The 21,399-nt window shown below is 37.1% G+C and overlaps 3 protein-coding genes across 5 annotated transcripts; 2 read left to right on the plus strand and 1 right to left on the minus strand.

Annotated features, from left to right (window-relative positions):
• Positions 1-885: 885 nt before the first annotated feature.
• Positions 886-3,591, plus strand: LOC104725415 (putative polygalacturonase). Of its 3 annotated transcripts, none has more exons than XM_010444080.3 (6): positions 886-1,131; positions 1,404-1,703; positions 2,075-2,195; positions 2,272-2,446; positions 2,546-2,616; positions 2,707-3,591. In XM_010444080.3, the coding sequence occupies exons 2-6, from the start codon at positions 1,479-1,481 to the stop codon at positions 3,351-3,353; spliced, it is 1,239 nt and encodes a 412-aa protein (XP_010442382.2). In that variant the 5' UTR covers positions 886-1,131; positions 1,404-1,478; the 3' UTR covers positions 3,354-3,591. The 3 variants fall into 3 exon arrangements, with proteins under 3 accessions (XP_010442382.2, XP_010442381.2, XP_010442380.2); XM_010444079.3 differs by having other exon boundaries at positions 886-1,127; XM_010444078.2 differs by lacking the exon at positions 886-1,131 and having other exon boundaries at positions 1,174-1,703.
• An 87-nt stretch (positions 3,592-3,678) lies between these two features.
• Positions 3,679-6,379, plus strand: LOC104725417 (uncharacterized). Its single transcript, XM_010444081.2, has 6 exons — positions 3,679-4,506; positions 4,754-4,956; positions 5,054-5,291; positions 5,373-5,458; positions 5,554-5,648; positions 5,754-6,379. The coding sequence occupies exons 1-6, from the start codon at positions 4,090-4,092 to the stop codon at positions 5,975-5,977; spliced, it is 1,263 nt and encodes a 420-aa protein (XP_010442383.1). The 5' UTR covers positions 3,679-4,089; the 3' UTR covers positions 5,978-6,379.
• A 33-nt stretch (positions 6,380-6,412) lies between these two features.
• Positions 6,413-8,250, minus strand: LOC104725419 (protein DEHYDRATION-INDUCED 19 homolog 7). Its single transcript, XM_010444083.2, has 5 exons — positions 7,934-8,250; positions 7,701-7,837; positions 7,093-7,170; positions 6,766-7,001; positions 6,413-6,682 (listed from the first exon to the last, which is right to left on the minus strand). The coding sequence occupies exons 1-5, from the start codon at positions 8,010-8,012 to the stop codon at positions 6,577-6,579; spliced, it is 636 nt and encodes a 211-aa protein (XP_010442385.2). The 5' UTR covers positions 8,013-8,250; the 3' UTR covers positions 6,413-6,576.
• Positions 8,251-21,399: the final 13,149 nt, after the last annotated feature.

Here is a 21,399-nt window from a genome sequence, read left to right on the forward strand (position 1 = left end):
CAAATCTACTTCGGTTAAACCAATACAAAAAAAAAATTAATAAGTTAAAAATATTGTTGCTAAAATAATTAAATCCAATATATATAAAATTTATGATGCCAAAGTAACAATTTACTTTTTTTTTGGCAAAGAAGTAACAATTTACGATACTCTATATTAAAATGTGAAAAGAATTCTACACTATATAGCTAATTCGGATAAGATATTGATCGGAGAACTCTGAATATCCAATCTTTCTATTGGATTTCAAATTTTAAATATTTTTCCATTCCTAAACATCTAGAGTTCTAGACCATTACACTCTGACATCATATTGACGACGACAAAACAATGGAAAAGACATAATAAAAACAAAAACATTAGAAAAAAAAATCAAACACTAAAAAAAATAATTTCTTATCTAAAAAGAGTTACAAAAAGAAAACCAAACACATGCACTCTCTAAATAAAAGACAAAAAAAAAAAATCAATTTCAGACAACCATTTATATTTTTTTCTTTACGAAGACGAGCAAAAAAAAAGAAAAGGTCGTTTTCTCTCTCTCTATCGGCCGGTGAGTGAGAAGATCTGTCGGCGATAATACGTTACAATTCTTCTTCTTCATTCTTTGTAGCCAAAAAAAAAAAGTGGTAGTAATTGCAAATTAGTGGAAATTAATGATAAAATTTATAACACATTCAATTAAAATATCATATTTTTATATTTCATTTACCACTTTTAGTTGTTTTTTCCTTAATATGCTCAATTATTTATAAAGTCTTAAAATGCTAATACGCATAAATAAAGGCTGTCATTTGGGGTTAATTTTGCAAATTTTTTATCTATTTCTTTTTAATGTAATTATTCTATACTATAAAATATCATAATTTGTCTTTCCTTTTTTCTATCATTTTATACTGTTTGCTCAATCATCATCATAAAAAAAAAAAAAAGCTTCTTCTGTTCTGTCTTTGTTCTCTCTGTGGTCATCATAACTCTTCTCCTTCTTCTTTCTTTCACTCCTTCTTCGCTCTTTCTCTCACTGTCGGGTTACATTTGGGCGCGAAAAGTTCTCCCCTTTATTCCCCTGCCTTTTTTCTCTGACAGCTTTCTTTTTTGTTTTTTCGTTACAACTAAAGATGATGCCAGTAAGTACGTCTTCTTATTATTTTGGTTTAGTTCTTAACTCTCCTTGTCCTTTGCTGTCTTGTCCGAAATTTCCTTGATTGAGACGAAGCTTTTCGAAACTCGAATCCCATTCGCTTTCTGGGTCTTGGTCATATTCTCCGGATCCGTTTGAGAAATGATTCCTTTTTGTTATCTATTTATTAGAATCGAACCCAATTTATGTTTATCTATCGTATTCGGATCTGAATTTTTTGGGAGCTCTTAGTAAGAGTTTTATGTTTTGTTTTTTCTTGCAGGTGGAACTAGTTTTGTTGGTGGCATTGAGCTGTGTGATTCCGATTTACGGCGGCGTATGTGATCAGAGACCGAAGATGAGAGAACACATAATGAGAATTACGGAGTTTGGTGCTGTGGGAGATGGTAAAACGTTGAACACACTTGCATTTCAGAATGCTGTCTTCTCTCTTAAGTCTTATGCCGATAAAGGTGGTGCTCAGCTTTTTGTTCCTCCCGGACGCTGGCTCACTGGTAGTTTCAATCTCACTAGTCATATCACTCTCTTTCTCGACAAAGACGCCGTCATACTTGCCTCCCAGGTATGTCTGTCTGTGTGTTCTACGCCTCTCTTTGTCTTAAGTTTTTTATCATTCTATTGTGTGTGTGTGCCTCTCTTTGTCTTAAGTTTTGATCATTCTAAAGATCAGAGTTTGTGTGTGACTTAACTACTCCATAGAACTTTCTGGTTAGCTTTAGAGATTCATGTCTTTTCCTGATGGAGTAGATTTGATGTGTAGAAAACCCCAAATTTGGTGAACTAAGCATTGTGGCTTAGGATGACCTCTAGCTCTATTTACAATACTGCCTGAGTGATTCGAAATGTTGTAGCTATGTACCATGGTCTGCATTGTTCCCAATCAGAACATTTGTGTCTTTTGGTTCTTACCTCGGAAAAAAAATCTGTATATAGGATCCATCGCATTGGCAAGTAGTGGATCCATTACCGTCGTATGGACAGGGCGTTGATCTACCAGGGAAGAGATACATGAGTTTGATAAACGGTGATACGCTACATGATGTAATAATAACAGGTAATAATACATGATTCGATCTTTTCATTTATATTTTGTATTGTCAATGCTAATGTTCCATATTTTTCGGTCTTAGGTGATAATGGTACTATAGATGGACAAGGCCTGGTTTGGTGGGATCGGTTTAATACCAATTCTTTAGAGTACAGTCGCCCTCACCTCATTGAGTTCGTCTCTTCCGAAAATGTCTTTGTCTCAAATCTTACGTTCTTGAATGCTCCTGCTTATACTATCCATTCGGTTTATTCTAAGTAAGCATCAGTTTGAAAATGCCTCTCTTATTATTGTTAGCTCCTTTGGTTTTGAAAAATTTGGTAAACTCTTTAACTCTGGTCACTGATCTTTTGCAGCAATGTATACATTCATAATGTAACAGCTAACACTTCTCCTGAATCTCCTTATACCATCGGCATTGTCCCAGGTTAGTTGTTATGCAGATGCAGAAATAGGTGTTTAAAACAATTGTTGCAGCACTAGAATCTCATACTTGTTTTCTATTTTTTTCTTTCAGATTCTTCTGTAAATATGTGTATCCAAGATTCTACAATCAAGATGGGGTATGATGCAATTTCCCTTAAAAGTGGTTGGGACCAATACGGTATTTCGTATGCAAGAGCTACTGCAAACGTCGAGATAAGAAATGTTCACCTCGGAGGAGCTTCTGGTTCCTCCATTTCCTTTGGTAGTGAAATGTCTGGTGGCATATCTGATGTCGAGGTCAAAGATGTTCACATACACAACTCGTTAACCGGGATTGCCTTTAGAACAACAAAAGGAAGAGGAGGTTACATAAAAGAGATTGATATCTCCAACGTCCATATGGTTAACGTTGGTACTGCGTTTATAGCCAATGGTAGCTTCGGCACTCATCCGGATTCTGGTTTCGACGAAAATGCTTTCCCGCTCGTGAGTCACATCAGATTACATGACATGGTTGGAGAAAACATCAGCATCGCCGGGGGTTTCTTTGGAACCAAAGAGTCTCCTTTCACATCGATTATCTTATCGAACATCTCTCTGTCGATCAAGAACTCGGATTCTCCTGTTGATTCTTGGCAATGCTCGTATGTTGGCGGGTCATCAGAATCCGTAGTCCCTGAACCATGCCCTGAGCTAAAGAGTTTTGATAGTGACTATGGTAGAGCTGAGTCCTTATGAGAGTCAGTTCCGCATGATTCATATTTGTTTGTTAAAGATAGCTAAAAAAGGTCAGATTCTTTTTCTTAATTCCCCCACCCATCCAATAAACCACAGTGTGTAGAATTTTAACCTGTTCAAAAATCCCCCCCCCCCCTCCATTGTTTGGTGTTGTTGCAGCTTGAGAGATTTTTATATAATCTTGTACAGGTTCATTTCTTCATTCATGTGTGTGTAATCAAAGAAAATTTTGTTCAAATCCTTGGTTTTGTTGTAATTGGGCCTAAATAAAAGCCCAGTCCAATAAGGAAGAGTTGCTTCGTGAAAGAGACGAAACCTTTCGCTTACCAAACACAGAGACACACCTCTTCATTTTCCCAACCATCTTCTTCTATTTTTCGCCACACCCCGTACCATAATATTTATTTTTCCTTACTGTGCAACCCCAAAATTTTAATTAATAACTAATTGAGTGATAGATAAAAATAATATTATTAACCAAAAAAAAAAAAAAAATTCCCATTTGCTTCCTTCATCTTCCCCAATCTCTTGTTGTTCTAAAACCCTAGAAACTCACTTAGTTTTTTCCCCAACTCTTTTCACTTTGATATCAACCAGAGTACAAAGAAAGAAGCATCTTTTAACTCTCTTCTCTTCTTTAGTTTTTCTGGGGAGGAAGAAATTTTCAGTTTTTTTGGTTTCAATTTGTTTCGAAGCGATCGATTTTTTTTTCTTTTTTTTGGGGATTAGCGTAACAATGTCGGGTTCAGGAGGAGTTTCAATCGCACGTACAGCGATCCGTGGTGAGAATCGGTTTTATAACCCACCTCCGATGCGTAGGATGCAGCAAGAGGCGCAATTGCAGCAACAGATTAGGGAGAAGCAACGGCGTGATGATGCTCAAGAAGAAGAGGTGGTTTTGATGGATAAGGAGCGGAGGAAGGCTGCGAGCGTTGTTGCTATGCCTCCGCCGAGGTCTAGGAAACGTCTTGGTGTTACGGAGACTAGTAGCAAGATTCGGGTTGTTGTTTCTGGGTCCGATGTTTGTGCCGCCGGTTCTTCTGATTCTTCTTCTGGGTCGGGTCGGTCGAGTCGGGTTCAGAGTGATGGGTCTAACTTGGATCGGTTCTTGGAGCATACTACTCCTGTTGTCCCTGCCCGTTTATTTCCCATGGTAAGATGATTTCAAATTTGGGGCTTTTTTTGCCTCATTTGCGGCTCTGCTTGAACTGGAGATTGTAGTGTGTTGTGTTTATAATCTCGTTTGTATTGTTGATCGAAGTAAGTTAGTGAGACTTTGTAGTCATACTTTGGAGTTGAATTGGGAAGACTTTGAGACTATCTTGTGATTTAGGTTTGAACTCAGTGCAAGATGTGTTGTGAGTATTGATTACCGCTGCGTGTTTGTTTTCTTTTTCTAGAGGAGCAGGTGGGAACTTAAAACCCGTGAATCAGATTGCCATACATATTTTGTGCTGGAGGATCTTTGGGAGTCATTTGCAGAATGGAGTGCATATGGTGCTGGTGTTCCTCTAGATATGCATGAGAGCGACTCCACCGTCCAGTATTATGTGCCTTACTTATCTGGTATTCAGTTGTATGTTGATCCGTCGAAGAAGCCTAGGTTAGTCGTTTGAGATGTTTATGGTTTATTGTACGAAAGAGCTCTTCTGTCTTTTTTTCTGTTTGATGGTTTTGATTATTTGTCTTTTTATAATTAGAAATTCATCTGAGGATAACGAAGGAAGTAGTGAAGGAAGCAGCAGTAGTAGGGCTAAGACTTTGCAGAATGAGGTGGGATTGAGTGTCAACGAACTGAATAGAGTTAGTCTGAGAGATCAATCTGTTGCTGGCTCGTTGTCTAGTGGAGAAAATGATATCAGCAATACTCAGGGACGGTTACTATTTGAGTACTTGGAGTATGAACCTCCGTTTGGCCGTGAACCTCTGGCTAACAAAGTAAAATGTCCTCTTCAAACAAAGACAGTTCTTTCCGTTGTTTACTTTCAATATTTGTTCTAACGCTTTCATATACACCAGGTCTCGGATCTTGCGTCAAGATTTCCCGAGCTCAGGACATACCGCAGCTGTGATCTTCTTCCTTCCAGTTGGGTCTCTGTGTCATGGTATGTTTCATGTGAACCCTCTTGTGAGTCTTGAGATCATTACTTATGCGTGGACGGATTTGAAATGACGAATTTTTTAATTTTTGGTGTCTTAGGTATCCAATATACAGAATACCGGTTGGTCCATCACTACAAAATCTCGATGCATGCTTTCTAACGTTCCATTCTCTCTCAACACCACCTCCTCAAAGTAAGTAAAGCCTATGACATAATGTGAACATGAGATCGTTACTATGTTCTGATCGTTACAACCTAGTGTGACCTCTTACACAGTGTTGTCTATGTATTGGATCAGGTGCTATGGGTTACAGTGATTCAGAACCAACGACAAAGCTACCGTTGCCTACTTTTGGACTCGCATCTTATAAGCTGAAAGTATCCGTGTGGAACCAAAACAGAAGTCAAGAGTCCCAAAAGATCACTTCTTTGCTACAAGCTGCAGAAAAATGGCTCAAGCGTCTGCAAGTTGATCATCCGGACTACAGATTCTTCACCTCTAACAGCCCACAAATGAGGTGAAAGTGAAAGATACTTTCTTGACCATCGATTTGGCTCTGGTCTTATCAAAAGACCCATTATCTGCTCTGCTCTTACTTCACATATAAAGTCTCTCTTACACTGAAGAACCACCAAAATAGTGGCCAGACTCTTGCGTGTTTTTCAGGCGATTTAAGAGTCTCTGCTGTTACATTTTCAGAAGATGCTTTGTGAATTGTTAGCCTAATCGTCCTTTATCTTCTGATACTTGGTCTTTTGCTTTTCCCTGAATAAGGATTTGAGGAGCCCATATAGTGAAATTTGCGAGGAGTGCTTTTGTAATGTTGAGAAGCAACACTTTTTGTGATACAATTTGATTGCTGAACTGAAACACAGCTTTGGCTTATATATATCAATCTCTTACCAGGTTTTTATACTGAAAAAGTTTTAAGCATTGACATATTTCTGAGTCCTTAGTAGAGTGAAAAAGTACTTATTTTTATAGACATAAAAGATACGTCAAGAACATTTGATTACAACATATACTCTCCATGCCCTTATGCTATAAGGCTTTGCTACATACATTGAGACTAATGTATGATTTCTCAATACACCATTACAATAGAAGATATGGAGAGGGATTAGAACTTCTCTTCAAGCATGGTTGACCAAAGTAATCCCCGCACGTACCCACTCTTTTTCGCTTTCTCTTGATCTTCGTTTGAAAGTGATACTTGTCTTGTGTTGCTGTCAAGTAGTGACAAAAACAGGATCTATGTGAAAACAAACCGAAGTAGCGCATGTTTTAATAGGACAGCATGAAACTATACCTTTTAGGGGTGTCCCTAGGTGAAACTTCTGCTACGGAGTCTACTTCAGAGATGGGTATAGCCGAAGGGGGTTTGAACATAAAGGATGAGAGCAGAGGATCAGAATCTATATTGGACGAAGGAGGGAAAGTGGAAGACCCTCCAAGAGGCTGTAAGTTAGCTTCTCGAAGCTCTTTTTTAAGCGTAAGATAGGCAGAGCTATATCCACCTTTACGCAACCTTCTCCTTCGCTGCACGTAAAGTCTCTCACTGTCAAGGATTACACAAAATGACTCTTCAAACTCTACCAAAACCGTTAAAGAGAATAACCAAATTTCATAAGGATATCTTAAATATGTTCCCATGCTGCGTTGTAATATGGCCAACGATGTCCAATCCCACCCTCTTTGTGCAGACAGGACATACCTAAGTACAAAAATCACAAGCAAACTCTGTTTTAATATAACCATTCAAGCACTCTGTTATCACATCGAAGATAACACACAAGGAAAACTAATTAACTAATTACATAATCATCTAATTCAGAAGCATTGCAAGATACAACACTTAATAGCAAGCTTCAAGAGTTGGAAATCAAACCTCAACATAAAGCCTAATCAACCTAACAATCATGGTACTCTAGTAATACTCAATGTAATCATTCAAGTACTCTGTTCAGTGTTCATATATCAAAGATGGCACGTAAGAGACCTTAAATTACTAGTTATACAATAGTTTAATTCAGAAACATTCCCAAGAGAGAAAGAGAGTCAAATGGTAAATTACAACGGGTTACAATGCTCACTTGATTAAGCAAAACAATGGGTTAAAAAGCAACAACGATTTCCATTTCAAGAAAGCTTCAAAATTTGAGAAATTAAACCTAACCAACCTAAGAATCAATCACCATGGAACTCTTTTATTGAAAAGAAGTCAAAGTAAAGAATTCACATTACCCCATTCTTAGCCTCGACAGGATGATTCACATCAATATGACAACAAAGCCCAACAATATCAAACTCATCTGCACAAAACGGACACATAAACTCTGCTTTCGAATCGTCTTCTCCTTCCACATCTCCCAAAGACAAATCTGCCCCAACCCCAAATAAAAAGAAGTGTTTTTTTTTCCACCATTAAATCACAACAAAAGGATGAAACTCTACATAATATACCATCTTTAACAAACCTGAACGAGATTGGTAACGCCGTGAAGAAGACGATGATGAAAACACAGAAGGACAGCTGATCCACGAATTCGAATCCATTTCTTCTTAGTTGTTAAAGATTACAAACACAAGAACAGAGAATTTACAGGATATGTTATAGAGATTAAGAAGAAGCTGAATCTAATAAATTAACCAAACCCTAGAAGGAGAACGATGTAAAGAGAAGAGAGAGAAGAGAGAGAGAGAGAGTGGAAACAAGAGCTGCGACCAGAACTACTAGTTCGGAGTTTGTTTGTATTCACAGTCTTGACCAAACCGAAACAAGTGGTTGTGTTTCACTGTTTTGTACTGCGTTTATTAGTATATTATGTTTCACTTTCACACGTGTGGCCTTTTGTGGCTCGTGTTTTTTTTTTTTTTTTTTTTTTTTTTTTTTTTTTTTTGTAATTATATACCCTATCCAAGTTGTGCTTTTTTTTAGAGAAAGTGGATTGATAATATGTTTATGTTAACAATTCTTCCCCAATTAGCTCATTTGAGTCTATCTTTTTCATTTGTTGTTAAAATAAAAAAGTGGATAGCAAATGAAATTGAAATGACAATACATCTAAACCATTTTTGTTGTGTGTGCACGCTAATATATCATGGTTTTTACGATTTTCAACAATGATATAAGTTTGTTTTTTGAGTCTTATGATTTGTTTTCTAGGATGTTTTTGAGTTTTTACATGTTTTTAGAATGTTTTTGAGTCTTTACATGTTTTCTAGGATTTTGGCATGGATGGAGCAAAGTGGAGCAATTTGGAACATTTTGGAGCATTTAACCGAAGGAAATCAAACTTGGAATCAATTCTGAGAGATAGTGTCGACCGACACCACTTGGGTGAGGTCGACACCTCTTTTTGAAGATTTACAAATCTGCCCTAAAGTTTTCCATATTTGCATCATTAGTCCCTACATGTGTTTTAAGAATATAAATAAGATGTTTAGGTCATTGTTTAGATCTAAACTTTATTTTTTCCTGCAACTATTGAGAGAGAAAACCCTGAGAGATTTTTGAGAGCTTTTGGAGAGAAGAATCAAGACTCCTTCAGAGAAGATTCAGAACTCATTTTCTTCTTCTTTTAATCTCTTAACGCAATTTATTCATAATATGATTTGTGTTTCATTGAATATGTCTGAGTAGTTTGCTTGTTAGGTTCATGATTTTTAACAGAGTTTTTATGGTTTATTAGATCTGTTTATTTAGGTTCATTATCTTTCTAGATGTTCATCTTTGGTTGTTCTTCATATTAATCCTTGATTGGCCATCTAGAATTAATAACCTAGAAAAATAAATTGATATTAGAATATAATTGATTTTCCTGATTAAACAATTGATAAGCAAAATTACTTCTTGCAAAAAGATTTGATTTAGTAATGTTGTGAACAATCTAAACCTGTTTTTATTGCTGATTTTTAACTTAGAATTTTGCAAAGAGATTTGGATTTTCTGGTTTTAAATTTAGAAAATATTTGCAGTGAGAATTGATTTATTTTACAAAAGAGTTTAGAATTCTAGATCTGATTTTTAATTACTTGAATCCTAATTAATTTATTGATTTAATATTCTGTAATTTCCTGAGAAATTCCCTAGACCTAGCTTTTTAATTTCTTGAATTTACAACAGTTTTTTTTTAATATTTTGCATTGCTTTTCTGAATTGAAATCAACTTGTTTAGCGTAATAACAAAATTCTATAATTTATTGTGTAGTCTAGAGTCTTTGTGGAATTCAACCCCTAAGTACTGCAGTGATCTCTTAATTTGAGAGCGTAGTTCTAAGGTTTAATTTGAGCATATTGTGCTAATAGCAACTAGCAACTTTGGTTTTTGTTCTATTAGATAATTAAATTCAATTATACATATATATATATATAGTTTTAGAGTAGTTGTAATTTGTATGTACGTTGATATATATATATAAGAAGATATGAAGTATAGAATAATATTATTCTAATATATGGTTATTTCCTTTTCTAAAACAAATTTTGTTCGCTGCTGTATATGTTATTTTCAAATTCTTAGACTTCACCACTGACTCCGACATCAAAATTGTAACCAGGTAAGTCTCACGTCCCTTCTCGATCATCTTCCCGGCCTGCATGGCCGAGATCACAAGACTCCCCAAAGTCGGTCTCACTCATACAAACACCAACTTCCTTTATGTACGCACTCCACTCTACCCCGATGACAACTTAGATGAACCCTGTGATGATACAACCAATCCATCCCTAGGATAACACCATACAACTCCATGGGACTGAAAAGCAAATCCACTAAACTTGACCCTCTAGCGATCTGAATATAAACTCCCCTCGCTCACTTGAGGAATCTCAGAAACTTACCTCCTACAACTCAGACAACTCCCACTCACTTTCCGGGATCTCCAATGATATTGGCGCTCTCTGCACACTCCGGGGTAATGAAGCAATGGGTTGCTCCAGAATCAAACATGACGTGAGACCTAAACTCGCCCACAAATAAGGTCCCTACAAAAACCCCATGTGCTAAGAATCCTAACACTTTATCACAAGAAATTCATAAAATCTGAATCTACTGAAATTCAAAAAGTTTTGAGTCTCAGAAATTATGCCTATGATCGCCCCAACAATGGTTCCACCGATATTTGCGGTCGTGTACACCCGCGACAACTGTTCAATCTGTGCCACCTGCTGCACTCCTGGCTGCACAACGTGTTGCACCCGTACCACCGCCATCTGCTGCAACTTAGGAAACTTAGGCTTAATGTGCTCAGGCTCCCTGCAATGGTAGCACACACGAACCATCGTCTGAGCTGCTGGCGTGGCACTCTTCTGGGGACAGCTAGCCACCTTGTTGTCCATGCTACCGCACCGTAGCATTCTGCACCACTCAGCCTCTGTATAGCCTCCACTTCCTCTTGTGCGCAGGCTTACCGCCCTTGCCGGAACCTCCAGGATTCTGAGCCTTCCTATGCTGGACCGCTGGAATCACCGTCTCTGCCTGTGCCCCAATATCCTCCTCAATCACAGCTGAAGTCTCAACCAACTCTGCTCTTGAAGCATAGTTCCAACCTCTGCAGTGACCCTCAAGTCATCACGAAGGGCCCTCATGAACCTTCGGAATTGTGCCTCCTAAGACTCCATCCCCTGGCCCCCATACATTAGAAGCTGACTGAACTCCACGTCCAACTCCTGCACAATCCAAGTTCCGTGAGATAACTACTGGAACTGCACCTCCAACCGGTCTAGTGCCTCACGGGGAAAGTACTTACGGTTAAACTCCTCCACAACATCAATGCAAGTCATCTCTCTGTGCACTCTCTTGGAAGCCACTGACCTCCACCGCAAGTGAGCATCATCTGCCTGGTAGTGGACCCCTATGTCCACCCAATATTCCTCAGGACACCTGAGAGACTCGAAGTTGAGTTCTATTCTCGTCCTCCACACATCCGCAGCAGTAGGGTTGGTACAACCAAAGAAATGCAACCTACTGATCCTCCCCCTTTCCGTTAGCATAATGACATACCAAGAATGGGCTCTTGCACCCGCAGCCACTGGCTGCTGCACCTCTGCCACCAAAGGCGGCACCACCAGAGCCTGTGACGGCAAACTCTCGGCAACCGCAACAACAGCTGCGTCAAGAAGCCCGTGAGGTCAACACCTCCACCAGGGCCCCCACCTACTGGAACTCCAGCACGGTCGGCCAAACCGGCACCGATACCGCTCACACTGACTCCATCAGCGCCTACGATCCTATAGGCACCACCAATGGCTACACTCATCGACCTCTCTTGGAAGCCCTGCGACTCGCCGACGCCTTCAGCTGTCACACTCTGATTCACGGTATCACTAACCGTTGGGCCTCTGCCCCTACCATGACCACATCCGCGTCCACGACCAGCAACACCACCATCTCTAACCATCTGCCCTACCATGAACAAAAGGCTAAGCAAACATTCCAAATCAATCACAAAAACACAACTTACCGTGGAATCACATTGAAGGATCGAAGATGATGTTCTAGGACCCCATGCTACGGATAATTGACTAACTTACATAATTAATCAAAGCGTGCCATCCCTAAACACCAACAACAGAAACCTAGTGAACCTGTACCTAGAACCGTAAGTGCTCTTATACCAAAGTGAAATGACCCGACCCATTTATTTGTTAACACTAGGAGGGTGTCGATCAAAACCAATCTTTTCAGCAGGCAGCTAATTCTTGTTCCCTGGTTTGTTTGTTGCTTGTTTAGCATTGGAATCTCAGTTGCTTGTGTGTATAGCCCAGTAGATGGGAGGATTGCCTCACTGAATGTTTATGACAATAATCATGCATATTAATTTGTGTTTGTGGTGCAGGTAAAGGCAAAGTGTGATAGCGGAATCAAGGCAATGAAGAGATGTTCTAGTGGCTCGGTTGATTGTTGTGTGGCTTTTGTTAGATGGCTAAAGTTGACTCTTTAGAATGTTGTCTAAGATTGCTGTTTCCTTGTTGATGTTGCATTGATTTATTGGTTTAGATGTTATGATTTAACTATTGGTTCATTGGTTAACGGTTTATTGATTTATTGGTTTCATGTTTGGTTAATTTCCCTGGTTGGTTTGAATGTAGTTAGGTAGTTAGTGAATATGAGATCACTAGATTATTATTATTATTATTATTATTTTAAAAAATGGGTCGGGTCGTTACACAATGACATTAAGAAAAACTCTTTAAATTTTGTATAAAAAATAACCATATCAATAAATATTCACACAAGTGTAGGGTTTAACTTGCACATCATTGCTATAAGAATTTTGAGATCTTTATTTTGTAGAAAAACAAAAAATTTTCTTTGATGTTATTGTTAATAAAAAAAAGAACAATATTTTATTTTAACAAAATTTCAGAAATATAATAAAAACATTATAACATGAAATAAAAATTTTAAAAAACTTATTATTAATAAAACCGTTCATTCTTGTATAATTTATTTATTTTTACGGATTTTGCAAGAGAAGCGGTGATACGAAAGAGGAAGACTTGGGAGGAAGATGGGTTTTTAATCAAAAAATTAAAATTGGAAAGGGTTTCAACTTAGGTTACTCTTGATCACCGTTAAATTGTTTCTCCAATTCAGATCTAGCTTCCTCCACCGTTAGATGTTATTTACTACTGGTAGTGTCTCACAGCTGCCTCGATATTTTCCTTACCAAATTCGAAACTCTCCGTTTTGAGAAAATTATTGAAATAACATAGTACCTTCGGTACTTCGTCCTTGTTTATCGATCGAGCTCATACTCCCTTGTCACACCATTGAAACATTACTCATTAGTGACTCCTCATTACTCTTTCTGCAATGACAAGTTTTTTACATAGAAGAGTTGTATCTTCTACTAGCCTCGAATTCTTAGCGATCCAAAACATCATTAGTTACTTGTCTCGAGATGGTTATACTCGCAGAATCATTTGTTGTAGAGACTTGCCAAAGAATCAAATATTTTCTTCTACTGTATATGGCCGAAGCAGTTTTCAAGTAAATTGTTGAGCTTGTCATATCTAACTTTTGTAGGGATATTTATTGATTTAGGCATTTACTGGGCTAATTCTTTGAATTTAGGACCTTCTGTCCGGACTTACAGAATTAGGTCTTTTCAGATTAGGAAAAAGACCATTTTACCCATATCTTCTTCCTCCTTTTTCTCTCCCCACAACCATCGCTTCCTCCAACCCCAATTTTGTGATCCCCATCAACACCATCTCTGTGAAATCCATCAACGATTTCATCTTCAACTTCATCAACTCAATTGGGTAATACAACACATCTCCACCACATACAACATTTTAGAGATTGAGAATTTGATGGACTCAATTAATTTTTTTCTTTGAATCAAGGGAACTAAACCCTAAGGGGATAGTGCCTTGTGAACCCAAGGGTTCTAGTTATAAACATTAATTGAATCAAAATTTCCAATTCATCTTTAAATCTGAAACAATTTTGAAAATTACTTTTTTTTTTTGCAATTGAGCTCAAATTTACGGTTGTAAGAAGCATATGTTGGTTTGCTCAAATCAATGTCACTTTTTGAAAACACAAATCTCAAAAGCTTTTTGGCTGGGTTTTGAGTTTTAAACAAGGAAGAATGAAACCTAGAAAACCCATAAACACAAAAAAAAAAAAAAAAACCAGAATGTCTTTGAAACCGGATATGAAGGCAACATATGAGCTTTATTATTCTGATGTCTCTTTCTTGTGAAGAGAAATTGCAGAGCCGGAGGAGTTCAGTAGTTTAAGCAGTCATGAAGGTATCTCTTTAACTCACGGTGGAGATTTACTAGTCTGAAAAAAAAGATCACTCACAGCGGCGGACGGAGAGAAAGCGAAAGAAGAGAGAGTTGAGGGTTATAAGATTGAATTGTGTTGCAATTAGTGAAGGTTAAAACCGTCTTTTCGTTTCACAATAAATGCTTTTTTTTAGAATCCGGACTAAACGTCCTAAATTCATAAGAAACTAAAAAAAATGTCTTATTCTGTAAATGTTCCAACTTTTGTATCACTCTCAAATGTTAATTTTCTCACATTCTCTCTATCACTCTCACGTTTTATGTTCACTTGTGCTAGAGAGAAAACAAGAATACATTTTAATTTAATTGTCTACATTGTTAGCTTGGATAATTTTACACAACATCACACATACACATACATATAGTGGTTTGTTACCACACATACACTCTTACACTTATAGACTTAACTACTCCCACATACACCGTACTTCTAGATACGTGACATAATGCAAAGTTACTTAACAACTCTTTGGCAGTGATTGGTAACACAAATAAAATATTATAAGTTGTACAGCTTTGAATTTTTACCAATCACAAAAACTTTACCAAAAACTTTATTAAAAGTCTTACTCTGAACTTTTTTTATACAGCTTTTATGTACAACTCTTTCTTATAGTTTTGCACTATTCCCTAAAAGCTTACACCTTCAGCTTACAATTTTTCTGTACAGCTTTGACTATGTTACCAATCAGACTCATCTATTAAAATATGAGTTGATTACTTAGCTTTCTATCACTCAACATAAATTAAATATAAAAAAAATATCTTGCTGTTGTATGTGCGTTTTTACAAAAACGCTAGGTAATAGCTGGATGAACATTTCGTAATGGTCTATGAGTTAATATTCAGCCTCAAAAACAGTAAAGAGTTTTCTGTTTCTCTCTTTTTTTTTTTTTTTAAATGCACACAACCATAAACTTTTTGATTGTGTATATTGTAACTTACATAATATTACTATTTAAAATCTGCATTATAAACGTCTCCATTCAAGGCTTCAGACTATGTACAGTAACATATCTAAGTGCGTATTTGAAGATTTTTTTAAGAAAGCTGATTCAAGTCACCAATAATACATTCATTGATCAATATGCGTTTTTCAAAAAAAAAAAAAAGAGGTATTAACTAGTGAACCGTATTTTTTTTTGTCTGAAACCAATTACCCACTTTTTTTGTAGATTACGCACAAAGATAAAACAAATTGTTGTTTTATTCTTTTTAAACTATTTACTTTATGAAAAGAATAATAATAATTAATTATATTTCAACAATAACTCTATGCTAAAATTGGTCAAAAGCACAAAACTCTATGTTATATGTATTTGGTCACCATTAGGTGAAAGCATATTTGATTGTATGAGAAAAATAAATTTATGCTGCAGTATGGTTCAGCTTCGGTATATACCGGAGAAATATATTTACAGGACAAAAGCGGTTATTACAAAACAAATGATATAAAAGAAAATTTGTTTGGTTAATTTTTTTTATGGTTTTCACATTAAAATATATTAATGGTAAAAAAGAAAAAAGTAATATAAATTATCGATTATAGATAAAAGAATATTAAAAATTTTCAATACACCAGAAGCCGCCATCTAGATTAAATATCCTTAGCAATTTTTGTTTATTTCCTTTCTCGGCTCATCCATTTCTTATTTTATTCCAACAACATCAGATCTAGATTTTTGAAACTTAAATTTTCTTAACTCTAAGTTCTGCTGCTTGTCTCTTGATTTTTCGTCAAGGTCTGCTCCAGATCTGGCCATTCTTTCTTTGGTAGACGCACCATTGTAGATTTAGATCTCCTTCCTTGTCTCATATTTGGTTTTATTTGTCTAAGATTTTAGTTTTATTTTTCTATTTCTTGGGTTTCTAGATTCTAATCTGGGCTGTATACGAATGGATGTAATGTTTTAGGGTTGTTTGGGTTTTTTCCTCTTTGGTCTTGTTTGGTCTTCGTCTCCAGGAGTGACCCGCCAAGTTATATCTCTAGAAATATTGATATTCATGCATGCCTTTGTAATACATCTTGTGGTATATAAATGAAATTCAATTGATAAAAGATAAAAGAATATTAGAAAGTATGTTTATAATTAATATAGTTGTAAATTAGTTTTTTTGTTTTTTTTTGTGTTAATGAAGAAACATTTATACATGAAGAAAACTTAGACACCCAAATTAATATAATTTTTTTTGGCTAAAACAATTAAAAAGTTCAACCACAAACAAACAAAATACAATAAAATAATATTAAAATACATGGTGAAATCCAATGTTAAGTTATTGTAAAAGTTCTATTATAAAAACAAGGATATAACTCTATGTTATATATTTAATCTATATACATAGTAAAAGTTGGTTAATTAAACAAAAAATGAAAGTTCAAAAAAGAAAAAAATTGTGATATATGAGACACAGCGTATTTACAGAAAATCGTTGGATTATGCATTGTTATTATCTGAAATTGTGGTCCACTGTATTATGCTGCATAAAAATTCCCAAAAGTTACTATTTTTTTTCTTTCTAAAATCACAAAGTAAGCCTTTTTCTATATTTTTTTCTAACTCTGCTTTCTAATGTAACATTTATGGTTTAAGGTATTGAGTTGGAACTATATAATTGTAAATAACAAGACGTTTTATCATGATTCCACTTTATTTCAATAGTCAATACAATTTTTTTAAATGCGGTTTGTTATTACTTTTGCTAATTAAAAAATTAGTTCAAAGTGTAGTCCAGTTTTACAAAGGTTGCCAATGGTAACGGCGGATTTGGTTGTAAGGGACAAGCAATTTCATAGTGTGGTACGGTTGAAATGCGTAGGTGCGGGACAAATATATTTGCAGAAAAAGTGCAGTTACTGTAAATTAAGCGGTACAAAATAATGTTTGATTGGTCAAAAACTATTTGCGGTACAGATTTCATATCATTTCATAAATACATAGTATAATTATACACTATAGACACATATTATAAATACATTATAAAAATATAATATAAATTAAATTTTTTCATTTATTATTAATTAAATTTTAATTTTGTATATTATTTATAAACTTTAAAACCAAAATTTTTTAAAAATAATTATGTGAAAAATACATTGTTTTAAAACTAAATTCATTCTTAAGGAAACTAGGATTTCTTTATCAAAATTTTAAATCTAGTTAAAATAGATATTAAACATTTTGATGATATAATTTTTCTTCTAAAAATCTGTTTTTCATATTTATAGTGATTATTGTATAAATATTTTGAATAAATTATGAATTATTTAAAATAAAAAGTAATTTATTTAACAGAAGTTTAAAAATTTAAATTGAAAATACATTTAGCATATATTATTGTTAAATATAATTGATTATTATTCTGTTCATAAAATAAATAACTAAAACTAATAAATTAAAGTTTTATATTATCTAGTGCGTTATTTGAAAAACCCATGGGTCAATAGTTGCTGGACACAAAAAAGAGTATGTAAGAGTAATTACACTCATTTTTTACGAGTTTTGAAATTTATTTCTTCTGTTTGTAAGCATATGTACGTATTGAACGCTTATCATATCTTTTCTAGGAAATGTAGTTCTCTCACTTCTATATAAAATAAATTGTATTAAAATTATACAATTATAATATATATTTTGTATCGCATATTGTTTATTACCATTCAAACAATATTTTGCACCACTTATCTTACAAAAAATGCATTTATCTCATATAACGCTTACCGCAGTTAAACCGTATAACACTTTCAATATGTTTTTTCCGCACTATAAAAAATGCATTTACCATTCAGAGGCTTAGACCATCTAAAACGACCCGACCCGAACACACCAATAATAAATAAATAAATACTCTATAGCTAGTGGTCCCATACCCACTAGCCACCTTACCACAAACACACCAAATCGGAAATAATAAACAATACCAATATCCAACAATAACCAATAAACCAATAACTAATATCAAATAATAATTCCAATAATAAACTAAAGATCCAATCAACGTAAACCAGAGAACCAGCAATCCTAAACAACATTCTAAGACTCAACTTTAGCAACCTAACAGAAGCCAGACAACCAAGCGAGCCACTAGAACATCCTCCTCTTCATTCCCTTGATTCCACGATCATACTTTGCCTTTACCTGCACCACAAACACAAATTGCAATGCATGAGTATTTAATAAACACTTAGTAAGGCAATCCTCCCATCTACTGGACTATACACACAAGCAATAGAGACATCTCTAACCATCAATCAACAATCAACAAACATCAATAACAAACCAGGACTCTGCATCGACCGACACCAACCATGCATTGACCGACACCGATTGGGGTTGCATCGACCGACACGCACACTACATCGACCGACGCATGCTCGACATAGCACGAAAACCCTAGGGTTAACGCGCCATCCTCGCATTTGCATCTACCGACGCACAAAGTGCATCGACCGATGCACATGCCGAGCATCGTTTTTCTCTGAAGCTTCTCGCCGGATCTTCGTTCCTACAACCACAAAACTCGATCCCAAGCCACAAGAAAGTTTCCCAATGTCCCACATAACATACTAACAAGCCTAACAACACATAATCAAGTAGATCAGAGAAATCTCCAGCTTAGATAAGCCATGATCATGCACTTATCTTTGCCAAGACGATTCTGAACATCAAACAAGCAAGAAAATACTTCCAGGAAGTTTCTACAACGATCCCAGCTCAGATCTCTACATGAACAACTTCCATTCTCCCAAACTCCTCAGGAACACTCAAGAACACTTAGGAACACCTTTTTCTCTTTTCTTTCTCTCAAAAGCGGCTAAATACGACTAATGAGACAGAAACTCGTGTTACGGGTTCGCGGATATTACAATTCTCCCCCACCAACATAGATTCTTCCTCGAATCTTGAACAACCATCAGTCAAGGACTCCCGTGCAACCGTCTCCACGGCCTGCACTCCTCCGACCGATCTACGAAAGGTCACCTCTAGGCGATAGACTCACGTTCCAGGCATTATTTCCTCTCGACTTTTGGACTTTCCTTTACTCATAGGCCTAACCCTTGAGTTTTTATTGGCTCCTCATCAGACCTAAGTCTGCATGCCATAATGTTCGCTCCTCATCGGGCATAAGCCCGCATGCCATATATATATAAGGAAAAATCCAATACTTGTCTCTCGGGTTGCCACCCTACAACGCACCCCCGGATCGTCATCCGAAGTCGATATACCAACCATACTCCCAAGCCACAAAGTCTCAGAATATGGCAGTACTAGGAGAACCTAAGTCCCCCAAGAGTCGCGAGCAAACAATTCTGAACACGTCTGAGTCCTATCCCTATCTAGGCTTCCTTCCCGTGGCTCGCGTAAGATATCACAATGTCATACCAACCACATATCCCCTCAATAGGATACCTCATGACCACACATGGATCATCTCACTGCCACTAGGGCCGCCACAAAGGCCAAACAAATGTCCTAAACAGGACCGCCACCAAGGCCAAACAAATGTCCTAAACATGACCGCCACCAAGGCCAAACAAATGTCCTAAATAGGACCGTCACAAAGACCATTTGTCCCGAAGGACCGTCACAAAGACCATCTGTCCCGAAGGACCGTCACAAAGACCATCTATCCCGAAGGACCGTCAGAAAGACCATCTGTCCCAAAGTACCGCCTAAATAGGCACTCTGGCTAAACAGCCCGTCACAAAGGCCACACACGACTAAACAGCCCGCCCAAAAGACCGCCACACACAGGCAAAATGACTCAAAAGTCCGCCACTAAGGCCACACAAGCCCCTCCAAGGCTCACAACCACTAAAATGGACAAATTCTAACTCACATCAAAATTTACATTTTAGCACTTTCCCCTTTTGGAAACTTTCCACTTTTGGAAACTTTCCACTTTTGGAAACTTCTATTTCAGGAAACTTTCCTCCAAAAACCCCGCCTCACGGAAACTTTGTACCCGAGCACCACCTCATCTTGTTACTTAGTCGTACAACCAACCACCCCAAGCGACCAAGTAACCAAGAGAGATGGGCTGGAATACTCCATTCTCGCTCCAGCCACGGATTACAGATGGGACCAAGCTAGAAAAACTCAAGTCGCGGCTTGCTTCTCGAACCACTTCTTAAACCTTTCCTTCATCCTCGCCTTTGGCTCCCAAGTCTGCTCCTCAACACCATCACAATCCCAAAGGACTCTCATCAAAGGAATCTTCTTCTTCCGAAGTTCCTTGATCCTCCTCTCGAGAACCCTCATTGGTCTCGCCTCTAAAGTCATCTTAAGCTGAAGATCCTCAGGGATCTTAGCTAACAACTGATCGTCCTCACGGAGACACTTCCGCAACATAGACACATGGAAAACCTTATGGAAAGCACGCATAACCTCAGGTAACTCCAATCTATATGCCACTGGTCCAACCCGCTCAATCACTCTGAACGGATCCATATACCTCGGACTCAACTTAGTCTCAGTCAATGACCTGTTCGGACCTTGCAACATGGCCATCTTGAGGTACACTCCGTCTCCTACCTGAAACTCAAGATCTCTCCTCCTCCTATCGGCATAACTCCTCTGCCGATCCTAAGCTTTCTTCATGTTCAGCTTGAGAACCCGAATCTTCTCTCAGGTCTCCTGAACAAAATCTGCCCCTAACATGCTCCTCTCCCCCACCTGAGTCCAGCATAACGGTGTACGGCATGGCCTCCCATACAAAGCCTCATAAGGAGCCATCTTAATACTCGCATGATAGTTGTTGTTGTAAGCAAACTTTACCAGGTTCTGGTGATCTGCCCAATGGCCACCCCAATCCAACACACACATCCTCAGCATATCCTCCAGCGTCTAGATCGTCCTTTCTGACTGTCCATCTGTCTGGGGATGATAAGTTGTACTCATATGCACCTTAATGCCCATCTCCGCCTGAAATGCCCTCCAGAACACCGAAGTGAACTTGGAATCCCTATCAGACACAATGCTCGCAGACACCCCATGCAACATGACTATTTCCCTCACATACTTCTTAGCCAAGACCGCTGCTCCATCAGTCTTCTTAATGGCCAGAAAATGTGCTGACTTAGTCAACCGGTCCACAATGACCCAAATAGCATCAAAAGTCCGAGACACTGGTAAT

This window comes from Camelina sativa, chromosome 11 (assembly GCF_030686135.1).
Source record: "Camelina sativa cultivar CO46 ecotype springtype chromosome 11, ASM3068613v1".
NCBI classification, from domain to species: domain Eukaryota; kingdom Viridiplantae; phylum Streptophyta; class Magnoliopsida; order Brassicales; family Brassicaceae; genus Camelina; species Camelina sativa.

Coding starts and splice junctions, on each gene's coding strand:
- LOC104725415 (XM_010444078.2), top strand. CDS start 1,383: ATGTTTTGTTTTTTCTTGCAGGTGGAACTAGTTTTGTTGGTGGCATTG. Junction 2,196..2,271: donor ACATGATGTAATAATAACAG/GTAATAATACAT, acceptor TTTCGGTCTTAG/GTGATAATGGTACTATAGAT. Junction 2,447..2,545: donor ATCCATTCGGTTTATTCTAA/GTAAGCATCAGT, acceptor GATCTTTTGCAG/CAATGTATACATTCATAATG.
- LOC104725417 (XM_010444081.2), top strand. CDS start 4,090: ATGTCGGGTTCAGGAGGAGTTTCAATCGCACGTACAGCGATCCGTGGT. Junction 4,957..5,053: donor GATCCGTCGAAGAAGCCTAG/GTTAGTCGTTTG, acceptor TTTTATAATTAG/AAATTCATCTGAGGATAACG. Junction 5,459..5,553: donor AGTTGGGTCTCTGTGTCATG/GTATGTTTCATG, acceptor TTGGTGTCTTAG/GTATCCAATATACAGAATAC.
- LOC104725419 (XM_010444083.2), bottom strand. CDS start 8,012: ATGGATTCGAATTCGTGGATCAGCTGTCCTTCTGTGTTTTCATCATCG. Junction 7,171..7,700: donor CTGTCGAGGCTAAGAATGGG/GTAATGTGAATT, acceptor TTTTGTACTTAG/GTATGTCCTGTCTGCACAAA. Junction 7,002..7,092: donor AGCATGGGAACATATTTAAG/ATATCCTTATGA, acceptor GAGAGACTTTAC/GTGCAGCGAAGGAGAAGGTT.